This window comes from Caretta caretta, chromosome 2 (assembly GCF_965140235.1).
Source record: "Caretta caretta isolate rCarCar2 chromosome 2, rCarCar1.hap1, whole genome shotgun sequence".
Classification (NCBI taxonomy): Eukaryota; Metazoa; Chordata; order Testudines; family Cheloniidae; genus Caretta; species Caretta caretta.
The window spans coordinates 157,656,961-157,677,203 of record NC_134207.1 but is presented as its reverse complement, the minus strand read 5'-3'; the positions used below and the strand labels follow the sequence as shown (position 1 = coordinate 157,677,203).

The window sequence follows — 20,243 nt, the reverse complement described above, 5'->3', positions numbered from 1 at the left end:
CCTCTCTGTGTTATATGATACACCTAAAAATATTTCTTATATTTACAATAGAAATAGCTTCAGTAACTTATCTGTTGGAAAACATTGACTTTAGCCAACAATAGCAAATTTGTACTAAAAATTGATTTACGAAAAAAAATGAACAAATCATACATGCATAGGAATTACTTTTAAAAAAGTTATCTTAGTAAGGATGTTCAAGATAAATTCAGCCCTGGTGGAAATCTATGCAACTCCAATGAAGTCAACAGAGTTGAACCCAGTTACACCAGGGCTGACTATGGGCCTCAAAATGTCTCCTAAAAATACCGAAAGTGATTACCCCACATTAGCCAACCCCATTTAAAGTTAGAAGAATGAAAAATGCATTAAAAACAATCCACTTTACTTTGACATTCTTACAAAACTGGATTTTCTACAAAGAAAAAATACTTCTTGGCTAAGCCTTATAAGAAAGGTGGTACCCCATAGCAAATATCATGGCCGTTATAAACTTGGTTTTCTATAAAAAACCCACACAAACCCTGAAAGATAATTAACTATAGTGTTGCTAGCAAGTCCCTCAGCAATGACTATAATGCTCAGCTGTCAAGCAGCACTGGAATACAGTATTTGCTGTGGTGATCAGGAGATAGTACAAGAATACATTATGTATATACATACATCAGTTATGTTGTCAGTATGTGTCCCGGTTAAGATTAGGTTAAATGAATATTTAGACCTTAGAGGGAAAAGCTGCACAGTAATTTTTCCACTGAATGCATCCGATGAAGTGATCTGTAGCTCACGAAAGCTTATGCTCAAATAAATTTGTTAGTCTCTAAGTTGCCACAAGTCCTCCTTTTCTTTTTTAGTAATTCTTCTGTAATTAAAATCAAGTGTTATAAAAAGGTCTTACCTCCAAAGTCTGCCATTTCAGTATCACTTATTTCCTTGTTCTGATGAATATTCTCACACAGAGTTTCTTTAGTCCTTTTTGGCACGGTCTACAAAAAACAAATCAGATTCGTAAATTAATCCCAGCTATAGATTGCCAGGTCACTTGGGCGGAGTCTAATGCCAATATAGCATGCCACTGCGGCTTTTCAGAATGATGAAGGCCTCTCCTCTAACAGCCTCTCAGAAGTTTTTCCAAGAGACTCACGGAGTATGGAAACCAGGAGTCACCTTGATTTAAATTTTACATTGAGCTTTTGCCCAGTATGCCCACTATCACTACTGTTTAGCACGATGGTGATCTCCGCAAGTTATAGCACAGCAGGTACATAGGAGCACAGGCCCACTGGTCGGGTCTAGTATGGGAATTCCTGTCTGGCAGTGGCAGGATACAGCATGCAGCAGTGAGTCTCAGAGCCCAGGTCGACAGATACGGGACTGCAGGGCTCAGGCCACCACTCTAAAAATAGCTGGATAGACACTGCGGCTCAGGCTTTATCTCCCATTCTAAAAGCCTAGCTAATGTACTGTCACAGGTTCTCATTACTAATATAAACGTCTTATCCTTTTTGAATCCTGCCCCCATCCCCTCTGGGCTGCTGTGAGAGGCAATGTGGAAAGCTCTCCACTGCTCCTCTGCCCTCCATTGTTTGTATCTTCACCTCCCAAGAACATCACCAGCATGGGCGGGGGGTGAATCGCAGGTTTGGAGAGGCTTGCCCCTGGCCATCTCCCTTCCCCCACCGGAGCCCAGAGCCCCCCATCCCTGACAGCCCCAGGCTGCCCGAGTGACCCCCCCCCAACAACCACAGAGCACTTGGTGGGTGGGCAGACAGCGCGGCCCCCCAGCCCGAGCCCCATAGCAGCGGGTGGGCAGGCAGCTGTGTGCGGCTCCCAGCGTGGCGGGCAGGCAGGCAGCATGGCCCCCAGCCCCGGAACGCCCGGCTCCCGCTGTTCAGAGTCCCGGGCTGCAGACTGGCTCCCAGTAGGCCCAAACTGGGGCAAGGGCGCTGGAGCCCTCCCAAAAGTCGGGGGGCAGGGGCCCCCACCCGAGGTGGAGGCAAAAGCAGCCCCCTGCCCATGTCCCAGGCCACCTGCCCAGGGCAGGTGAAGGGACCCCAGCTCCCCAAACGGTTCTCCCAGTGGCTGGGCTGTGGCTCCGAGGGCCCCCACGGCCCGAGCCGGGTCAGGGAGAGCCGCACGGGCAGCTGGTGTGGTGTCGCAGACCCTCCTCCTGCTCCAGGTAGCTGGGGAGCCTGGCAGATGGGGATACAGGCTGGGGGCTGCCCCACCCGCCCCACACATCCCGAGAAGGTGGAGAGTCCCGCTGCAGCTCCCCACAGCTGCCCGGGTTCCCCAGCCAGGTTCCATGCTGGCCTGGCAGGGGTGGAGCCTTGGTGGTGAAGAGGCCCCCAGTTCTGGTGCCACTGGCCCAGGGCCCCAGCCATGTGAGAAGGAAGAGCCACAGCGGAGCATGGCGGGAAGCAGGAGGGAGTCTGGGGGTGGAGTGTGGGCAGGGCTACGCAGGCCGGTTGGGTAGGCTTAGCCTTCTCCGCCTTTGATACCTACCGCCCATGATCACCAGTGTCCGCCTTTGCAACTTATCAGGGCTGTTCCCAGAAGCAATGGGAGGTCAACATGATTCATGACAGTTCTGACACTTTTGCCCACAAGAATCTAAATAGCAGAAGTGAAACTGACCAATGTCTTCTCATCTTTACACAGCTGCTGCTTACAAAGCTATGAGCATCAGTAGATGCACTGGGGCTGCTTGTGGACAGCATTGCATCTGTTGTATTCAGATGACATTTGGAAACTTATTTTCATTTTCTAAAAGGTCCTTATGGTTATGCAAATCAAGTTCTGGAAAAGGCATGGCAAGGGAATGAGTGGATTTTTCAAGCCTTATCAAGATATGGGGAATTTATCTATGCAAAGTTTTTAAAAAAATCAGAACTGGCACACACAGAATTAAGTGATAGTATTACTTGCATGATTACTACTTTTACTGTAATACTTGACATTTTTTTTTAGTCTTCACATATTTCCAGTAAAGAGCTGTCCACAGACTTCTACCTTTCCTTATCTCAACAGTCATCAGAAAAACATGTGGCTGCAAAAATAAATAGCTGTGAATAAATTAGTGAACAATGAACGGCCCTTTCATGCTAAGGTCTGGAACACTTTATGGTTTGCTTAACTGTTGGGAAAGGGACTATCTACAATAAGTTTGCTATGACAACGAACAGACTGTTTACTTATCCTTTCTTCCCTTTCCATTACTCTTCAATAATATTAACATCTGATAAGGATGAAAAATTAGAAACTATGTATAAACTAACACACCAGATTGTAAACTTTTCAGGGCAGCAATTGTGTGTCTTCTTCTCGGGTCTGGAAAGTGTCTAGCACCCTTTGGACACATCCACAATCTAAAATAATGTTAGGTGAAGATCAGCAAATCTCAAATGTAAGAACAGTTTGCAGACCCCAAGGAAACACTGTTCCCAGGCACTTAAATTCATAAATTTACCCTGTGTAGGAGGGAGCCATATAATTCCCCATTATTTAATGAAGACCAAAGAAAAGCAAGGCAAGAGAGCAGAGGAGAGTTCTGTGTTTTTTCCATCTTACTATCCACTTTGATACTGGTTGGAGTGTTTTCTTGTGGCCAGGATACTGACAGCCATTTGCTACTGAAACTTCTGGGTTCTCATCAGATCATGTTTACTTTTATGTCATGAATTTTTCTTTGTGCAACAAGTACCCCAGTGAAGGTGTCCAGTCAGTAATTTTTCCATAGTTTAGATGTTTCACCATTTCCTAGTCCTGTCAAGCATTTTCTGTTGGGTGAGGATTAGAGGCCCAGCGCAAGCCCTGAAGAATAGCCTCTATGTGCAGTGTGCCTTATTTCTGAATTTTCTAAAGGCTGTACCAAACAGCATGTAAAAGGTCCAAACTCTAATTCTATAAGCTAACCACCTCAAAGACAGTAGTTCTTTTCTGTGGCAAGAAGGGCATCCTCAACCACAGTTCCATCTCCTTTCCTGTCCTGCTCAACTCATATCTCCCATTTACCTTTGTTGTCTATAACTCTGGAAACATCCTTGACTCTGAATTCCCTTCTCCTGAAAATCTGTCTTATCACTTGTGGTGACTGACTGTCCAGTTACTCACCCCTTTTACAGATTGTTCCAGATCTTAAAAGTCGTTAGCTGCAGTTGGAGTTGGAGAATGAACGTAGGAATGGAGTGGACTTGCTGCAGTTTAGAATAAGGGCCCTAACGCTGTGCTAACTTAGTTCACTTTGTTACAACTGTTGTTTCTTACTCCAGCTGAAGTAATTTGCATTTACTTGAAGGCATGACTGACTTCTCTCGATCAGGAGACAAATCACTACCTCCACCACAATGCCTATGTATGCCACTGTCTCTACTCCACCTCTGCTGAAACCCTCATCCATGCCATTGCCATAACTACTGCAACTCCATTATCCATGGCCTACCCAAGTCCCAGATCTCCCGATTCCAGCACAGAGACGGCTGATGCTTTCCTAGTCTTCATGTACAAAGCAGCACCATTTCATCTCCTCACTTTCCTCAAGTAGTTCCACTGTCTCCCCACTCATTTCAGGCTCCAGTTCAAAATACCCATCCTTGCTTATTAAAAGCCTAACATGGACATGTTCCAATCTCTCTCTTTGCGTCTGCTTCAACACTTCAACACCTGCCTCCTTTTTGTCCCCTCACACAGCTGGGTCCAGGAGTCTCCTCTCCTGCAGCTCCTCCCATCTAGAGTAGGATTTCACACCACTCTTCATACCTCTTCTGCATTTCTCAATATTTTGAGGAAGTATAGGTTCTGCTGACCATCCCTGCCAGATCATGGTCTCTGTCCTCCTTCCTGAGATACAAAAGCCAGTGGCATGACACCCTGGTTACTTATCTGTTTACCTACCAATGAGAGCCAGCCACCTAGGCTCCAAAGAGATGCCACAGAGAATTTATGGTACAGAAAGAGCACAGGCAACATCTTACACATCTGTATTTTCAAAATAAACTACACATAATGCTCCTGCCTGTTGTACACCTTTAAGGCATAACTTAGAACACAGATGCATAAGGATGGTCATTATTTGTCTTCTGATGCACTTCCTGGGCAGATGGAGACACTCTGCCATAGTGCACCCTAGGTATTCACCAGCAGTCAAGTAACGTATGCTCTCTTGTATGTAATGCCTGAACTAAAATACTCATAGCCCTGCCCCCCGGGCTTCAGATAAGTCTTTATCTTCTTTAAATAATCCACAGGAAAATATAAATCAGTTTAAGACTCTAGAAGAATATTCTCCTAATCCTTGCTATTACACTAATACTACAACATAAAGACAGCTCATTATGCACATGTGCGTACACATGCAAACATACACCAACCTTCCCAGGTAAATCAGTGAGATCAGCGGTTCTCAACTGGGAGTCTGTGGCACCCTGGGGGTCCGCAAGACCTTTCAGGGGAGCCGCAGGGCCCCCTGGCTGAAACCTGGTGCCCCAAGCCCTAGCAGTGGCGTGGGGCAAAAGCTGGGAGCCCTGGCACCTCCCCCCAGGGCTGAAGCTGGGTGCAGCAGGGAAGCCCTAGTGTGTCCTCCCCCCAGGGCTGAAGCTGGGTGCAGCAGGGGAGCCCTAGTGTGTCCTCCCCCCAGGGCTGAAGCTGGGTGCAGCAGGGGAGCCCTAGTGTGTCCTCCCCCCAGGGCTGAAGCTGGCAGTGGTGTGGAGCAGAAGCCAGGAACCCTGGTGCCCCCCTGGTCTGAAGCTGGGAGTCCCGGTGCTCCCCCAACTCCCGCTGAAGCTAGGAACAGTAAGGGTGCCCCGGCATCCTCCCCTCAGGCTGCACCCCTCAGGCTGATACTGTGAGCAGTACAGCGCTGAAGCCCTGAGCCCCAGTGTTGCCCCCAAAAACTGCAGTGCCTTACCCAGAGTGGGGCAGTCCCGGGGGCATCTCCCCCCATCTCCTCTTCCCTGGTCCTCTCAGGCCCCACGCTCTGGCCAGGTCATAGGTCAGAAGTCAGAGCCAGGCAGTGCAGGGCAGCTGCTCCTCTGGCCGGTGGTGCCATGGAGCCAGCAGTTGTGGCATTCCCCCATCCGCTGCTGGTGCCCGGGGGTGTGGCTGCTCCTCAGCTCCTAGGCCCCTGTGACTGCTCATGGACCTGGCTCCAGGGCAGTGGAGCTTTCAGGACGTAGCCACCGCAGGGGTAATCCTCCCAGCACACAGCCCCTACCTACCCCCTCCCTGTACACTGAGCAACCCCTCTGCCCATGCCCTGCCCCAGCTACCCCCCTCCTTGCACCCTGAGTGGTTTTCAGACTTTTTGAACCGAGTCTCCCCTTTGAGTTCTATTTTTTGGTTGTGTCCCCCTTGGGTGGCCTGCTGAGGTGTGTCAGGGAGTGGAGGTAGCACTCCCTTCCTGGACTGCATTGTGCGGAGCTGGCCCAAGCCCTGCCTGCCCTTCCCCCACCGCCAAATAGAGGTTAAACTATGCCTATGCCCAAGGCTCCCCCTGCCGTCCCAGAGCCTGGAGTCCCCCTCTGCGACCCCTGCTGGGCCCTGGAGTTTGTATAGCATGTTGAGGGGGGCCTCAGAGAGAAAAAGGTTGAGAACCCCTGAGTTAGATAAAAGGCAAATGTCAATCCAAATAATGGAGGGATCAATTAGATGACAACTTTTCAATTAGAATCCCTTGATCTAAAACATTTAACTATAAATAAAAATACTACTGAAAGAAAATCTGCAGTTTAATTAGAAGGTTTACAGAAAGGAGAATGCTAGGAGGACAGTAATAGGTAACCTGAACAATACTATTTGCATGTAATCAGAGAATCTCATTACCCACCTTGCTCTGGTTAGGTAAGATTGTTTACTGGCTAATCAAGCTATTTATGGCTAATTTAGTTCATCTCTGCTTATTAGGATTTTTTTGCTGAATTACTACAATGACTGCCACTTTCTCCAAAAGCCTTCTGATGAAATTATGAGAGAGGATAATGACATTAAGGATTTCATAAGGAGACTCCAGTAATTTTATTAACTGGTTTTCATCTCTCTAATTAAAAGTCTTGTGTTCAGCTCTAAAGATTTTGAAAATGGAGGTCGGGGCAGTGGATTATGTGCTACATTTATACTTCTGACTATGTTAAAACTTAGTACAGTGCGCTCCTGCTCTTTTATCTCTGCAAGGCTTGCATCTGCTTCATCTTTTTAAGATGGTCTGAATTCTGATGGTGAGATTCATTGCTGATAAATTAAGATAGAACGTTTTTGCTTGTAAGTAATAAATGTATCATCATTACCTCTGGACCAGGAGACAAATTGGTAAAGGAAGCAATATCAGATGCTTCAGTACATATGACACTTGGGTATTTAATGGAGAGCTGTCCAGTTTCCTGATACCGTAGAGCACTAGAAAAAAAAGCAAGAGGAAATAAAAAGAAATGTCAGCTAAAGCAAAGTCAGTTAGGAATTGAATTTCACCCTGATTTTACAGTCTCTATACTCAAGCAATACTTCTATTGACTTTCTGCGCAGGACAAGACTTGATCCCTTATTTGTGAAAGGTGGCTTATGTGCAAGCATCTGGGTATTTATTACTTTTTAGCTAAAAGGTTCTCAGTGCCTACAGTAAAATTTCATTGGTATCCCAGAGTTGCATAACATTCAACAAGTCTGTAAGAACAAATGCCTTTTAAAACATGATTTAACAGAAACCTTCCTTTACCTCTAACTCATCATTAGACATATAAAACTAAGTTGAGAGAAAGTCAATTTCATCTTTTAAACCCAAAATTACAAAATATTTTTACTCGACTTTAATTTCTGAAATGGCTCATTTGAAAGGTCTTTGTCATGGCAAAATAAGTCACTTGATTTTCTCCATTTTCATTCTCTGAGAATATGATTCAATGGTCCAAAAAAGGTAAGAAGTTTTATGTGGAAACTGACCATTTGCTATAAATGTGAAAGAACAAGATAGGCTAATAGCAGAGCAGCGCCACAAGAGGCCACTAATTAAAATGATCATTTCTAGGGCCACTGCATGATGGATATACAAAAGAGAAGAGACGAAATTCTAATATTATGCAGAATACTGGCCAATATATCTAGAACTGGGTGCCTAAAGTTAGGCACTTAAATCCATATTTATGATCCCAGGTAAGCTGTTTGATTTTCAGAGGTGCTAAATACAAATATTTCTGCCTAAAGTCAGCAAGACTTGTGAATGTTTAACTATGAAAATCAGGACCCTTATGTATCTGGATAATTCAGGCAATTCAGTTTGAAAAATCTGGCTGCTTTGCGTTTAGATAGCATTTTTTGTCAAGTGATCGTGAAGTGCTTTGCCTACAGTCATTAAATTTCCTAACACCCTATGGAGGCATTCCATCTACTTTACAAATTGATCAACAGGCACAAAGAGTACCATAACATATATAGACAGTATCCTCTGCTGGCCTCACCACAGAGATATTCTGCCAGCAATTTAGAAGAAAGCTACAATTCCTATCTTATTGGAAGTAGCGATGCAGAACAGAATCTGGCAGAACAGTGGATTGTGAGAAGATCTCTGCAGTACCACATCTTAATATTATCAGTAAATATCTCTGCAGTTCTCCCACTTCCTTGATCAGAGATAAATTTCATATAATGTAATTTTATAAATACAGTTAAAAGTATGGTATCTTTACTTCCTTGATTGTGGTATACAGTACAGGAAGTAACATTTCTTTAAACAAGTGGTTTTGTTTGGGGCTCCATTACACATATGCCTCTCTCCTAGAAGAGAATACTTCATACCATTAAGATGCTTAAAACTGTAGCAGGGCAAATTTTCATAAACACTCAATTTTTGCAGTTTTTTTAATGTGTCTTCCCAATCATAAATATGTTTCCCTGATGAGCATGATTAGCTATCCACCTCTGCAAGAATTTAATATTTCTTCCTAATATGCCCTCTGTTTATTAATTGTTTAATTCATGGGGTTTTTTTTTATTCTCTTATGTTTCCTTAGCATCAGGTCTGCCTCTTTGACATTTTCTGTAATTCTGTAACAAACAAAGGTGCTGTTAATACACTTTTATATTTGCCTTCCCAAGCAAAACAAAACAAAGAAATGCAGGCTCCCATTTTAAAAATAGACCTTATTTACTAAATTTAGTACTGATTTATTGCAGATACAATAAGAAAAGCACAGAAAGCAGGAACAGAAAGCAAAAGCATCACTCTTGTTAACACAGTTATTCAACTGTCAATTTACGAGCCATGCCAAGGAGATACTATTTAATAAAAGTAAGAGTAGAACCAATTCAAGCAACCATGACGAGAAATTAAACTTAAAAGAAAAACTCCATGTAACAGAAGAGGAGGAAATAAATTTTGGCAAGACTAAAACTGAACAAAACATGTTGCAATTAATCTAATTACTTTAAAAAGTTATTTTAAAATTTACAATTAATAAGTGTGAACAAAAATAAGATTTTCCTCACATAGAGGGCCAGATCCTGGTGAAAACTTGCACCAGTCCATTGAAGTCTATGGAGTAATGCTAATTTACACCAGCTGAGGATCTGGCTTGTAGAAAAAAGTATTTGCCACTAACCGCCACTGTATTTCATTGTTCATCAGGCTGAAAATTTGTGTTATTTTATCACTGATGATCTGTTCATTCAATTTAAAGTTACACAACACTTTCCTGAATTAACAAGGCTACCCTTGTAATGTTTTCAGAGTTATGAGAAAGCAGTCCTATAAAACCCGGGAACCAATTTAGTTTAGTGGAGTAGTTCAAGGTTAGTTTAAACCCCCGTGAGATAGAATGTGCTATGAGAATACCTGGTTTCACAGCATTCTGCTCTTACATGTACTTTTGCTGCTGGAGAACATTACATCAGAGTTAACATTATAAAACTGCAGTCCTCCTTCAGTGTTATTCTCTGTTGCTTAGCTATAGCTTCAGTCAATTAACAGTTCAAAGGCAGCCAATACAAAATATTTGGATTTTCATTAATACTTTCCAAGCCTTAAGACAAAGAAAACGCCTTAAAAACAAAGCTTTAAAATAGCAGTTAAGTTTGATATTGACATCAGTGACGCAGAGATTACACATGCCTAATTACAGAGCATGTTTGCGCACACACCTCTGAACACCAGGCTGTTAGATAATTCACATTGTTAATGGCCTATTAGTTTTAATTTTTACAAGCAGCTGAAACAATAATTCTTCAAAATACTGATGTTATTTCATCCCCTAAGTATGCTGCTTCAGGTTTTGTTGCATCTTATCGTCGGAGAGTTAAATCAAGCCTACAGGAGTTATATTATTGGAGATTGTGGGTATATTTAGCATAGCACTGCAATAGTCAGGGCCAGTGGAAATTCAAGTGAATAAATGAAATCAAAACTTTGATTCTAGAATTTTTCCATATTTTTTCTGTTTTTAAATTAAATACAAGTTCCAATTCTTCTCTAAGCACAGAGAGCTATCAAAGGGAAAATACCATAATTTGTAGAACTTTAAATCAGATGTTTACTCTATAAAAGCACTGAACAATTACAAACACAAACCAAAATCCTGTTATTTCTTTCTGGTGGGGCTTCCCTCTCTATCTATTATTGCACCACTAAAATCAACAACCAGCCATTCAGTTTGTGTCATCCATAGATGTGAAAATATCCACAAAGCACAGGTAAGCATTATTATCCCATTATTATTATCTCCTTTTACAGATGAGGAAACTTAAGAGCAGCGTGGTTAAGTGGCTTGCCCAAAGTCACACAGCAAGTTCATGACAGAGCTTGGAGTAAAACCTATGTCTCCTAGCACACAGTCCAGTGCTATATCAACGGGTCCATGCTACACTTAGAATATAAGCTATTCAGGGCAAGGACTCCTTATCCATTTGACAGCACCTTACAACTGTACAGAGATATAGGAATTTAAGAGACTGCAAACGCAGTTAATAAGATCTACCATTCTACTTCAAGCAGAAGATCCAATGATTTCAGCTCTGCATTTGAAAGCATGATAAACGCAGAAGAGTCTGGAAACATATTTTTACATTCAGAGTGTTAAATTAATTCCTTTTACAACAACATTAAAAAAGAGAGAACAAGAGAACAGACATAGATGTTAAGTATTGTTGTATATGTTTTAATAGAAAAGATATTAATATAAATGTTAGGGCTCAGAATTTATAATTTATGGGTGAGTGCAGACTTGGCATTCATGGGTGAGTTTATTAATATAATGACTTAATGTTAGGTGGACGGACAATCAAACAAAAAGGAAAAGGGTATTCTGATCACTGAAAAAAGATGTTTCTAGTACAATCTATTTACAGGAAACATGAAGAAAAATTATAAATACCTGAATACTTCTTGGACACAGTTACTATAGGTCTCTGCAGGACAATCTAATAGAAGACGGGTGGCAATACTTTTTGCTAAACACTTCCCTTTTATTGTTTCAGCACAGCGCATAGATACAGAGAACAGATGTATTTTAATTAAGGGGTCCTTGAATGGTAAAACTTCTCAATTTAGCCAATGTATATGCTTTCTTTCTTTTTAAATCAATTTTTGGGAAAGAGCAATTATTCTAGAGGGGGTTTTAACAAGGTGTTTAATCCCACTTTGGATCAATCGAATATACACACAGGGCATTCAGGAGGAAAAACAAAAAGGCCTGGTGATTGAATAGAGCTTTGTTCTATGACCCCAGTTTAGAATTAAAAAGCTGGAATATTTCCAGAAATATATAGAAGAAAATGACAATGATGGTTATCAATTAAATGTTCTCTGGGATGCTGAAAGGTAATAATAAGGGGGATCCTTATAAATAAAGCATCAGACCTCTGAGAGCTCTTGAAGGAGAGAGTTTGGTTAAAGAACTTTCTGTTTTGGAAGGTAAACATAAGTCTACAGGATCTAAAAGAGTGTATAAAAATAATTTCAATAAGAGGGAAGATTAACCTGTTACAAACAGGCAAGGATGAGCAAACACTTAAAAACATTAAACAAAATCATGATGAAAAGGACAATAAAGCTCATAGACTTTTAGCCAGAAAGTTAAAAAAGAAACAGGATAAATCAGCCATCCCTCTGATTAGAAATAAAAAGAGATTTAGTAACTGGCATAAAACAGATTTATGAAACATTTTCCACATTTTGTATGTTTCAGAACATCCAAATCCTGAACTTATAAAAAACATATTTGAGAAGTGTGAAACTACTTCAGCTCTTGGGGATGATGTGGCAGCTCTTGGTACGCAGATTGCTGCAGAGGAAGTTGAAGTTGTAATTAAGAATTTAAAATCCAATAAAACTCCAGGTTTCAATTGGTTTTCTGGGGAGTATTATACAGCTCTAAGTGTTGTTTAATGGCATATTGCAGGGGAATGAGATATCAGATTCATGGAAAGGGGCAAAGTCTGTCATTCCTAAAGAAGGAAATGATCTTACCAATTGTGCATCATACTGACCTATTTCTTTAGTTCATGTGGATGCTAAAATTTATGCCAACGTACTAGCAAACAGATGGAGTCTCATCAGATATGTTCACTCTAACCAATTTGGGTCTGTTGGTGGCAGGCATCTATCTGATAATATCAGAAGAACTCTGAATTTGATCTATAATGTTAATTCTACCAGTTCTAATGTGCACGAATCTCTTTGGGTGCTGAGGAAGCCTTTGACTAGCTGGAGTGGGAGTAGTTCAGGCAGATTTTGGTAAGGTTTGGTTTTGGAAATCAGTTTTATAGGGGCACATTGGCCCTATATAATCATCCTCAAACGTCTGTTTTGGTTAATGGTCATCAATCCCCTCCTTTTAATTTGAAGAAGCTACAAGATAGGGGGGATAACCGGCAACCCTGATTGCTTTGGCAGTGGAACCATTTGCAATGAATGTGAGAAACAGATTCCCGGTAAAGGGTATCAAAACGCCTTTTGGATTAGAACACAAAATAGCTTTGTATGCTGATGATGTCTTGCTATATTTGCAGGATCCAAAAACCTCATTAAAAATGACAAAACAACTGACTTTGGAATCTGGGCCGGTTGAGGATTCAGAATAAACTACAAGAAATCTGAAATGTCAATAATTCATATTTCTGAAAAGGTATAAAAACCCCTATGTTCAGCGACATAACTTTAAATGGATAAAGAAATCTTTAAAATATTTAGGAATAAATACTATGGAAAAACATACAAATATTTTTAAGGCAAAATTACCCTCCAATATGGAATAAAATACTTGGAGGAATAGAACACATCTGAAATTTGAAATGTCCTTTCAAAGTTATTTTTGTTTCACTCTATCCCTGTCTGTATCCCTGACATGACATCAAAAACATGGCAGGATGTGCTATTAAAATCCATATGGAAAAAAAGAAAAAAGTGTGGTTCTGTATAAAGGTGTGTATAAGCTTACAAAATGGGGTGAAGTAGCTTTCCCTAATTTGGCTTATTATTATGCATCACAATTAAAAGATGTGATCAACTGGATTAATAACAGACCTTCCAAATACTGGGTGAAACTTGAAGACTGGAGCCCAAATATAACTATTCATAGTAATTCGTGGGTTAAAAAGAAACTTAGGTCACTAAGATAATAATTAAAAAATCACCCATTCATGCAGCTGACCATAGCAGCTTTGGACATTTTTTTTTTAATTTCTTGTTGCCAAGGGATTCTTCCTTAGCTACTTTAATTAATATTTCCTTGGAATAAATTCCTTATTATCAGAGTGATTATTCATTGTGAGTAAGAGCTAAGATTACTCAAAATCAAACAGCTGTTCCTGGGTCTTCAGCCAGGTTGTTTGAATATGAATCTGATCCTGAATATGTACAATGTTAATATTTTATTGTACGGTTGCCTTAATAAAAAGAGGGATGGTTTCTAGTTTCAGGCAAGCAAGATAAATCAGGAGTCATGGAAGAAACCAGTCTCAACTTGCCTTCTCTATTGCAAGAAGTCATTTACTCTAACCTGTGCACCCAGTGTGATCTGCCTCCCTCACTACTTGTACCAAATTCCTCCTCTAAACTGGGAACCACTAATGGGGAAGCTAGATTATATCAGGGAGGTCAGGCAGGAGAGAGGAGACTTGGGTTGAAATCCTGGCCCCAGTGAAGTCAATTGGAATTTTGACATGGATTTCAATAGAACCAAGATTTCACTATATGGTGTACGGAACGGGGAGATAAGGCCAACAGCAGATTGCAGAGAGCATGAAGAAGTCAATCACGTTGAGTGGGGAGAGTGCTAGGATAACAAATTGGTTTCTCATTTGGGAGAGAAAGGGAAAGGAAGATAGATTTTAAGCCCTCCAGCGAAGAGCTTTAGGGAGGAGTGTACTCTACTGGGCTTATCATCCTGGACAGCTACCCTTCTTCTATCTCTTCTGCCTCAGAAGTCCCTCTCTCATTGCCTGCCTTCTGAACAGCCTATCTTAGCAGGCTGTCTGTGCTGAGCACAGTTCTAGACAGGAAAGCAGGGTGACAGCATTCCAAGAATGGAGACCACCATTTCCACTAAGTTCCCATTGTGGAGAAGTAAATTATGAGAAAAAGGGAAAAATCTGATTATTTCTTTTAAATGCAGCCATGCTTGAGATGTTATCAAAGCTGTGTGTGAAGTCTGGAGTTGCCATGGACTCTAGGCTGTTAGATCTGAAGAGACAAAAAAGTGTTAGGCTCCCAGGACCACACGTTAAGAGGGGCCACTTTCCAATGCTTCCTTTTCAAATCTTGCAAGATGATTGTCTGAAAACGTCACAGAAAATTCAATTGTCCTCTAAGAAATTAATATGCTAAATTTTGGTGAAGCAATCTAATCTTTAAGGTATTTAAAAGAGGGATTTTACTCCTGAATTTCCTACAAATCACAGTGCTACCTTTACTATGAAGCTGCTACCACCACCTCCACGATTTGGCTTTATATGATACAAAGTCATTATTGCTAAATACTAATGATGAGTGTGGTATTACACCACACATGATCCCTGCCCCAGACATCACACACTGATTTGAATCGAACACCAATTTTTAAATTTTCAGATAAAAGTTGTTAACTGTAGTTATGCACAGCTAAGGTAGGCTTTAAACATGGATACATTCTATTTAATTTTGTATTTAACTTACCCAGATCGAGATGAAACTGAAACCTCACACTCCTTTTGTTGACTTGATAAAGACAAATCCTAAAAAAAACCCAAAAAACAAACAAACAAAACCCCCACCACCTGTTAGAATTTTGTGCCTCTAGACAGTCTCTAGACAATATTTTTGAAAGGTTTATATTGCTTTGAGCAAATGAGGTAAAACAAATATTTATATAATGCTATTAAAATACATTTTTAAAATAGTACACTAATTTATTAAACAAATAAACAAACTCTTTACTTGTTGAATAAGTCTCATTCTATGGGTGGGCAAAAATCTCCTGTTTTAATATCATTGATCTTATTTATCCAGCACTCAACAATATGTTAGGTATCTCTCTCTCTCACACACACACACACACACACACACAGAGTCTGTGCCCCCAAAAGCTTACAATCTAAAGGTCAGAAACCACATTACACAGAAGAAAACAAGAAATGGGAAGATTAGAGGAAAGCAGGAGGAATGGGTGTCAACATTTTTACAGTAGGTTATGCATTCTTCTTCTTCTTAAGATTGTAGATGTTGAGGTTTCATTTTAAATGTTCATTGGATCAAATGTTCAAAGCAATACTTGTACCTGAAAGTCAGAACACACAACATATAGTGGCTCTTTGAATATAAAGATGACTATTAAAGAAAATAGTTATTATGATGGACAACAGCATTTGCCATTTTTAAGACCAACAGAAAAGGCATTCTTTCCCACATGCTTCACTGATCTAGATAACCAATCTGGGGCACCAGGTTAGTCTCTCATTTGCACGGATGTTATTTATTAGGAGGTCAATATGCTGGTGTTCTTCAACATGAATACATTATTAGACAATTCACAGTCAGCTGCAAGATTTTGCTTTCTGGTGTTGTTGATGTTACAGTGTTGCCACTTATGATTTTAAACAGAAGTCTTATGATATTTGGAGCTTTTCTTAAATCTCCAGCTCTTGGACTCAAGTGATTGCACAAGTCAGCTTTCATTTAAGGGAAAAAAAAAAGTTGGAAATGCGTAGCCCTCAGGATTGGGAAGGAAAGCTTGAAAACATGAACCTGAAGAGCTCAAAAACTGGAAGGCAAATAAAAAGAACTCCACTTTCAAAACAAAACAAAATAGAATGCTCAGAATTTTAAAGCCAATTTCATACATTTTGGGGGCATGAATCAAGACTTCTGAATGCTAGGAGGTGGCAATATTGATGAGACAGAGTTTTAGGTTAAACTGCAGACATTCCTCATATCTTTTATAATGTTTGCCTTGTTTGCTTTCCTAGCTTCAGCTCAGAATATTGGCATTCTGTAGCCCTTCAGGTGCTAACTATTAACAATTTTTAAATGTGGACACAAAGCCGAAGTCTAATCATATGACCTCAGTGTTCATGGTCTTTCTTTGCTTCAGCACCTCAACATTGGTGATTTTGCACTGCCACTTAGCATATGCACTCTGGTGCTGGTGAAACTTGTCAGGTGGACATACTGAAAGAAAACACGCCCAGAATGTATATCCATATAAACGGGTGGTGAAGGCAACAGTCCAGTACACCATCAGCTTGTTTTTTTAATTTAAACCCATGCTGGATCCAAATTGTTTTTTGCAGGTGTTTTTAGGTCCATGGTTTAAGGTCCATCTTTCAATATGAGATAGCACTTAGTTGTCTTAGTCCAGCATTTATCAAGCTACCTACAGTAAAACAATTTGCTGGAAAAAAAATTCCCTTATCAGCATTGTGGCTGACTTGGTGAAAACTTTTCCTGAGCTCATAGAATATCAGAGTTGGAAAGAACCTCAGGAGGTCAGCTAGTCCAAGCCCCTGCTCAAAGCAGGGCCAATCCCCAACTAAATCTTCCCAGCCAGGGCTTTGTCAAGCCTGACCTTAAAAACCTTTAAGGAAGGAGATTCTACCACCTCCCCAGGTAACCCATTCCAGTGCTTCATCACCCTCCTAGTGAAAACGTTTTTCCTAATATCCAACCTAAACCTCCCCCCACTGCAACTTGAGACCATTACTCCACGTTCTGTCATCTGCCACCACTGAGAACAGCCTAGACCCATCCTCTTTCGAACCCCCTTTCAGGTAGTTGAAAGCAGCTATCAAATCCCCCCTCATTCTTCTCTTCTGCAGACTAAATAATCCCAGTTCCCTCAGCCTCTCTTCATAAGTCATGTGTTCCAGCTCCCTAATAATTTCTGTTGCCCTCTGCTGGACTTTTTCCAATTTTTCCACATCCTTCTTGTAGTGTGGGGCCCAAAACTAGACATAGTACTCCAGATGAGAACTCACCAGTGTCGAATAGAGGGAAACAATCACGTCCCTCGATCTGCTGGCAATGCTCCTACTTATACAGCCCAAAATACTGTTAGCTTTCTTGGCAACAAGGGCACACTGTTGATTTATATCCACCTTCTCGTCCACTGTAACCCCTAGGTCCTTTTCTGCAGAACTGCTGCCTAGCCGCTCGGTCCCTAATCTGTAGCAATGCATGGGATTCTTCTGTCCTAAGTGCAGGACTCTGCACTTGTCCTTGTTGAACCTCATCAGATTTCTTTTGGCCCAATCCTCTCATTTGTCTAGGTCCCTCTGTATCCTATCCCTATCCTCCAGCATATCTACCACTCCTCCCAGTTTAGTGTCATCTGCAAACTTGCTGAGGGTGCAGTCCACACCATCCTCCAGATCATTTATGAAGATATTGAACAAAACCGGCCCCAGGACCAACCCTTGGGGCACTCCACTTGATACTGGCTGCCAACGAGACATGGAGCCATTGATCACTACCTGTTGAGTCCGATGATCTAGCCAGCTTTCTATCCACCTTATAGTCCATTTATCCAGCCCATACTTCTTCAACTTGCTGGCAACAATACTGTGGGAGACTGTATCAAAAGCTTTGCTAAAGTCAAGGAATAACAGGTCCACTGCTTTCCCCGCATCCATAGAGCCAGTTATCTCATCACAGAAGGCAATTAGATTAGTCAGGCATGACTTGCCCTTGGTGAATCCATCTGTTAGCAATCAAAGAATCCTTCCTTCTCAGGTGATAGAATCCCTAGATTTCTGGCCCACCATATCAATTTCCAACACTAACTTTGCAGAACTCACAGGCACCAGAAAGAAGATGAATTTCTGGATGCAAGGTCCTACCTGTAGGGGATCCATTCTGACAGATGTATTTTCTGTCACTTCCACATCACTTTCTGGGTCCCTGGTATTCTGTGTGCGTCGCTGCTCTGTGATATAGTCAAAAGTACTCAGCTTCTTACCCACTGTTTACAACAAAGAACACAAACTACAATTTAATTTAAACTTATCCCATGTAGCTATGCAATTTACAGCACAAAAAACTAGCACCACATTTTAAATATATGGGATTATCCAACCTCTCTACACCACCTGAATCAAGGACCCACAATGTGTATTTCTTTTTTTCTGCATTTATATTTAGCACACTCGAAAGGCTGTGAAGTGGTCATTTTGTTTCATCTCTATCATCAATAGCATCTAATCATCGTAGCACTTGGTAGAATTATATTTCCTTATGAATATTCTATTGTGATAAACTTCAGCTTCATCAATCATCATCATGTGGGATTTGGCATTAGAAACTGTAAATCAACACACTTATAATGATATAACAGTGGAGAAGTGTCCCTGACATGTTCCATAGCGTGATTTGGCTGCAACCAGTTGTTACTGGCAGAATGACAGTCAAGTTTTCAAGAGGCTGCACTAATACTATGTTCAGAGCACAGGAAGTCCTGAAAAGATTAAAAGAAATTTTAGGTGCTCACAAAGAGAGAAACACAGAGTTAAAAAGCTTCCATCTAAGCTTTGAATAGCAAGTAGAGCTGTTCAAACTGAGCTATTTCATTCTGGCCATGTCTATGTGTGAAAGTTCTCTTCAATTTCAATCCATGCTGATGGAAACTTACGTTTCACTTTGGAATTTCCAGTTAGAAAGAACCCAGTATCACTAAGTACTTCTCCACACAAAGCATTGTCAACCTGTGGAACTCATTGCCAGGGGATGTTATGAAGATCAAAAGTATAACTGGGTTAAAAGAAGAATTAGATAAGTTCATGGAGGAAAGATCCATCAGTAGCTATCAGCCAAATTAGTCAGAGATGAAAACCCATGCTCTGAGTGTCCCTAAGCCTCTGACTGCCAGTTCCTGGGATGACAGGGAATGGATCACTCAATAATTGCCCATAACTGTTCATTCCCTCTGAAGCATCTGGCATTGGCCCCTATTGGAAGATAGGATGCTGGGCTAGATGTACCATTGCTCTGACCCAGTAAGGCCATTCTTGTGTTCTTAAATAAAATGCACTCAGAATGGCCAAGTTTCAACCCTGAAAGCATGCCAAAAGTCTGTAAAATTTTGATACAAGCTTAACATTTACCCCAATTGATTGTTAATCTTAGCAACTCTGCCTACATATATGATTGGTATTCAAGATGGTGATGGAACATGAAACCAGATGAGATTCATGTGGTTTTACACTTCAATAAAACTTTCTTTTGCCAATTTCTACCATCAAGTCTCACACAGTAACCGAATACTGGTACATTTCCACAAGAACAAGGAAAACGTAATGGATCAGGAGTCTGATTTCTTTTTCTCATCCCTTGTCTCTGATCAATACATTTTGAAATGGATACAGTTAAGGAAAAACAAGTGATTTAACTTTTTACATCTGCTTGCTGTACCAGTAGTTCTAGCAGATTTGGAAGAAAACCAAGCCACAAATTTCTTGCTCCCCCATTCCTAATCAACAGCAACAACAGGCCAAGCAGCCTGAAGACAAGAGGAAAAAAATCCCTGATACCTTTTTAAGAAAGTTCTTTCACCATTTCCTGTAGCAGATTCTGTGCAGGCTGAAGCATTGCTCTAGAGAAATAGGCTGTGTACACAGGCACCCCTAAAAATTTTTCCCAATGTACACACATCAAACCCTGTGGGGCCATGCCCGCTGCAGCTGATGGCCCCAGCACCTTGCCTGCCTGGTCTGTACCATCATCAGCCCTTGCCTTCTAGCCCGGCCCACCCAACTGCAGTGTTACTCCCCATCTTGAGAGAGGATGCAGGCTGTTGGAA

At 41.2% G+C, this 20,243-nt stretch overlaps 1 protein-coding gene across 2 annotated transcripts in view; it reads right to left on the bottom strand.

Moving 5' to 3' along the window:
* Positions 1 to 20,243, bottom strand: part of LOC125631914 (palmitoyltransferase ZDHHC11) — a 91,707-nt gene that overhangs the window by 8,258 nt on the left and 63,206 nt on the right. For both annotated transcript variants that reach the window (XM_048839384.2, XM_048839383.2), the window contains exons 7-10: positions 18,289 to 18,410; positions 15,131 to 15,189; positions 7,281 to 7,389; positions 899 to 986 (exon numbers count right to left, since the gene is read on the bottom strand). In XM_048839384.2, the coding sequence (XP_048695341.1) occupies positions 899 to 986; positions 7,281 to 7,389; positions 15,131 to 15,189; positions 18,289 to 18,410 (378 nt within the window). The remainder of the gene's footprint in view (positions 1 to 898; positions 987 to 7,280; positions 7,390 to 15,130; positions 15,190 to 18,288; positions 18,411 to 20,243) is intronic.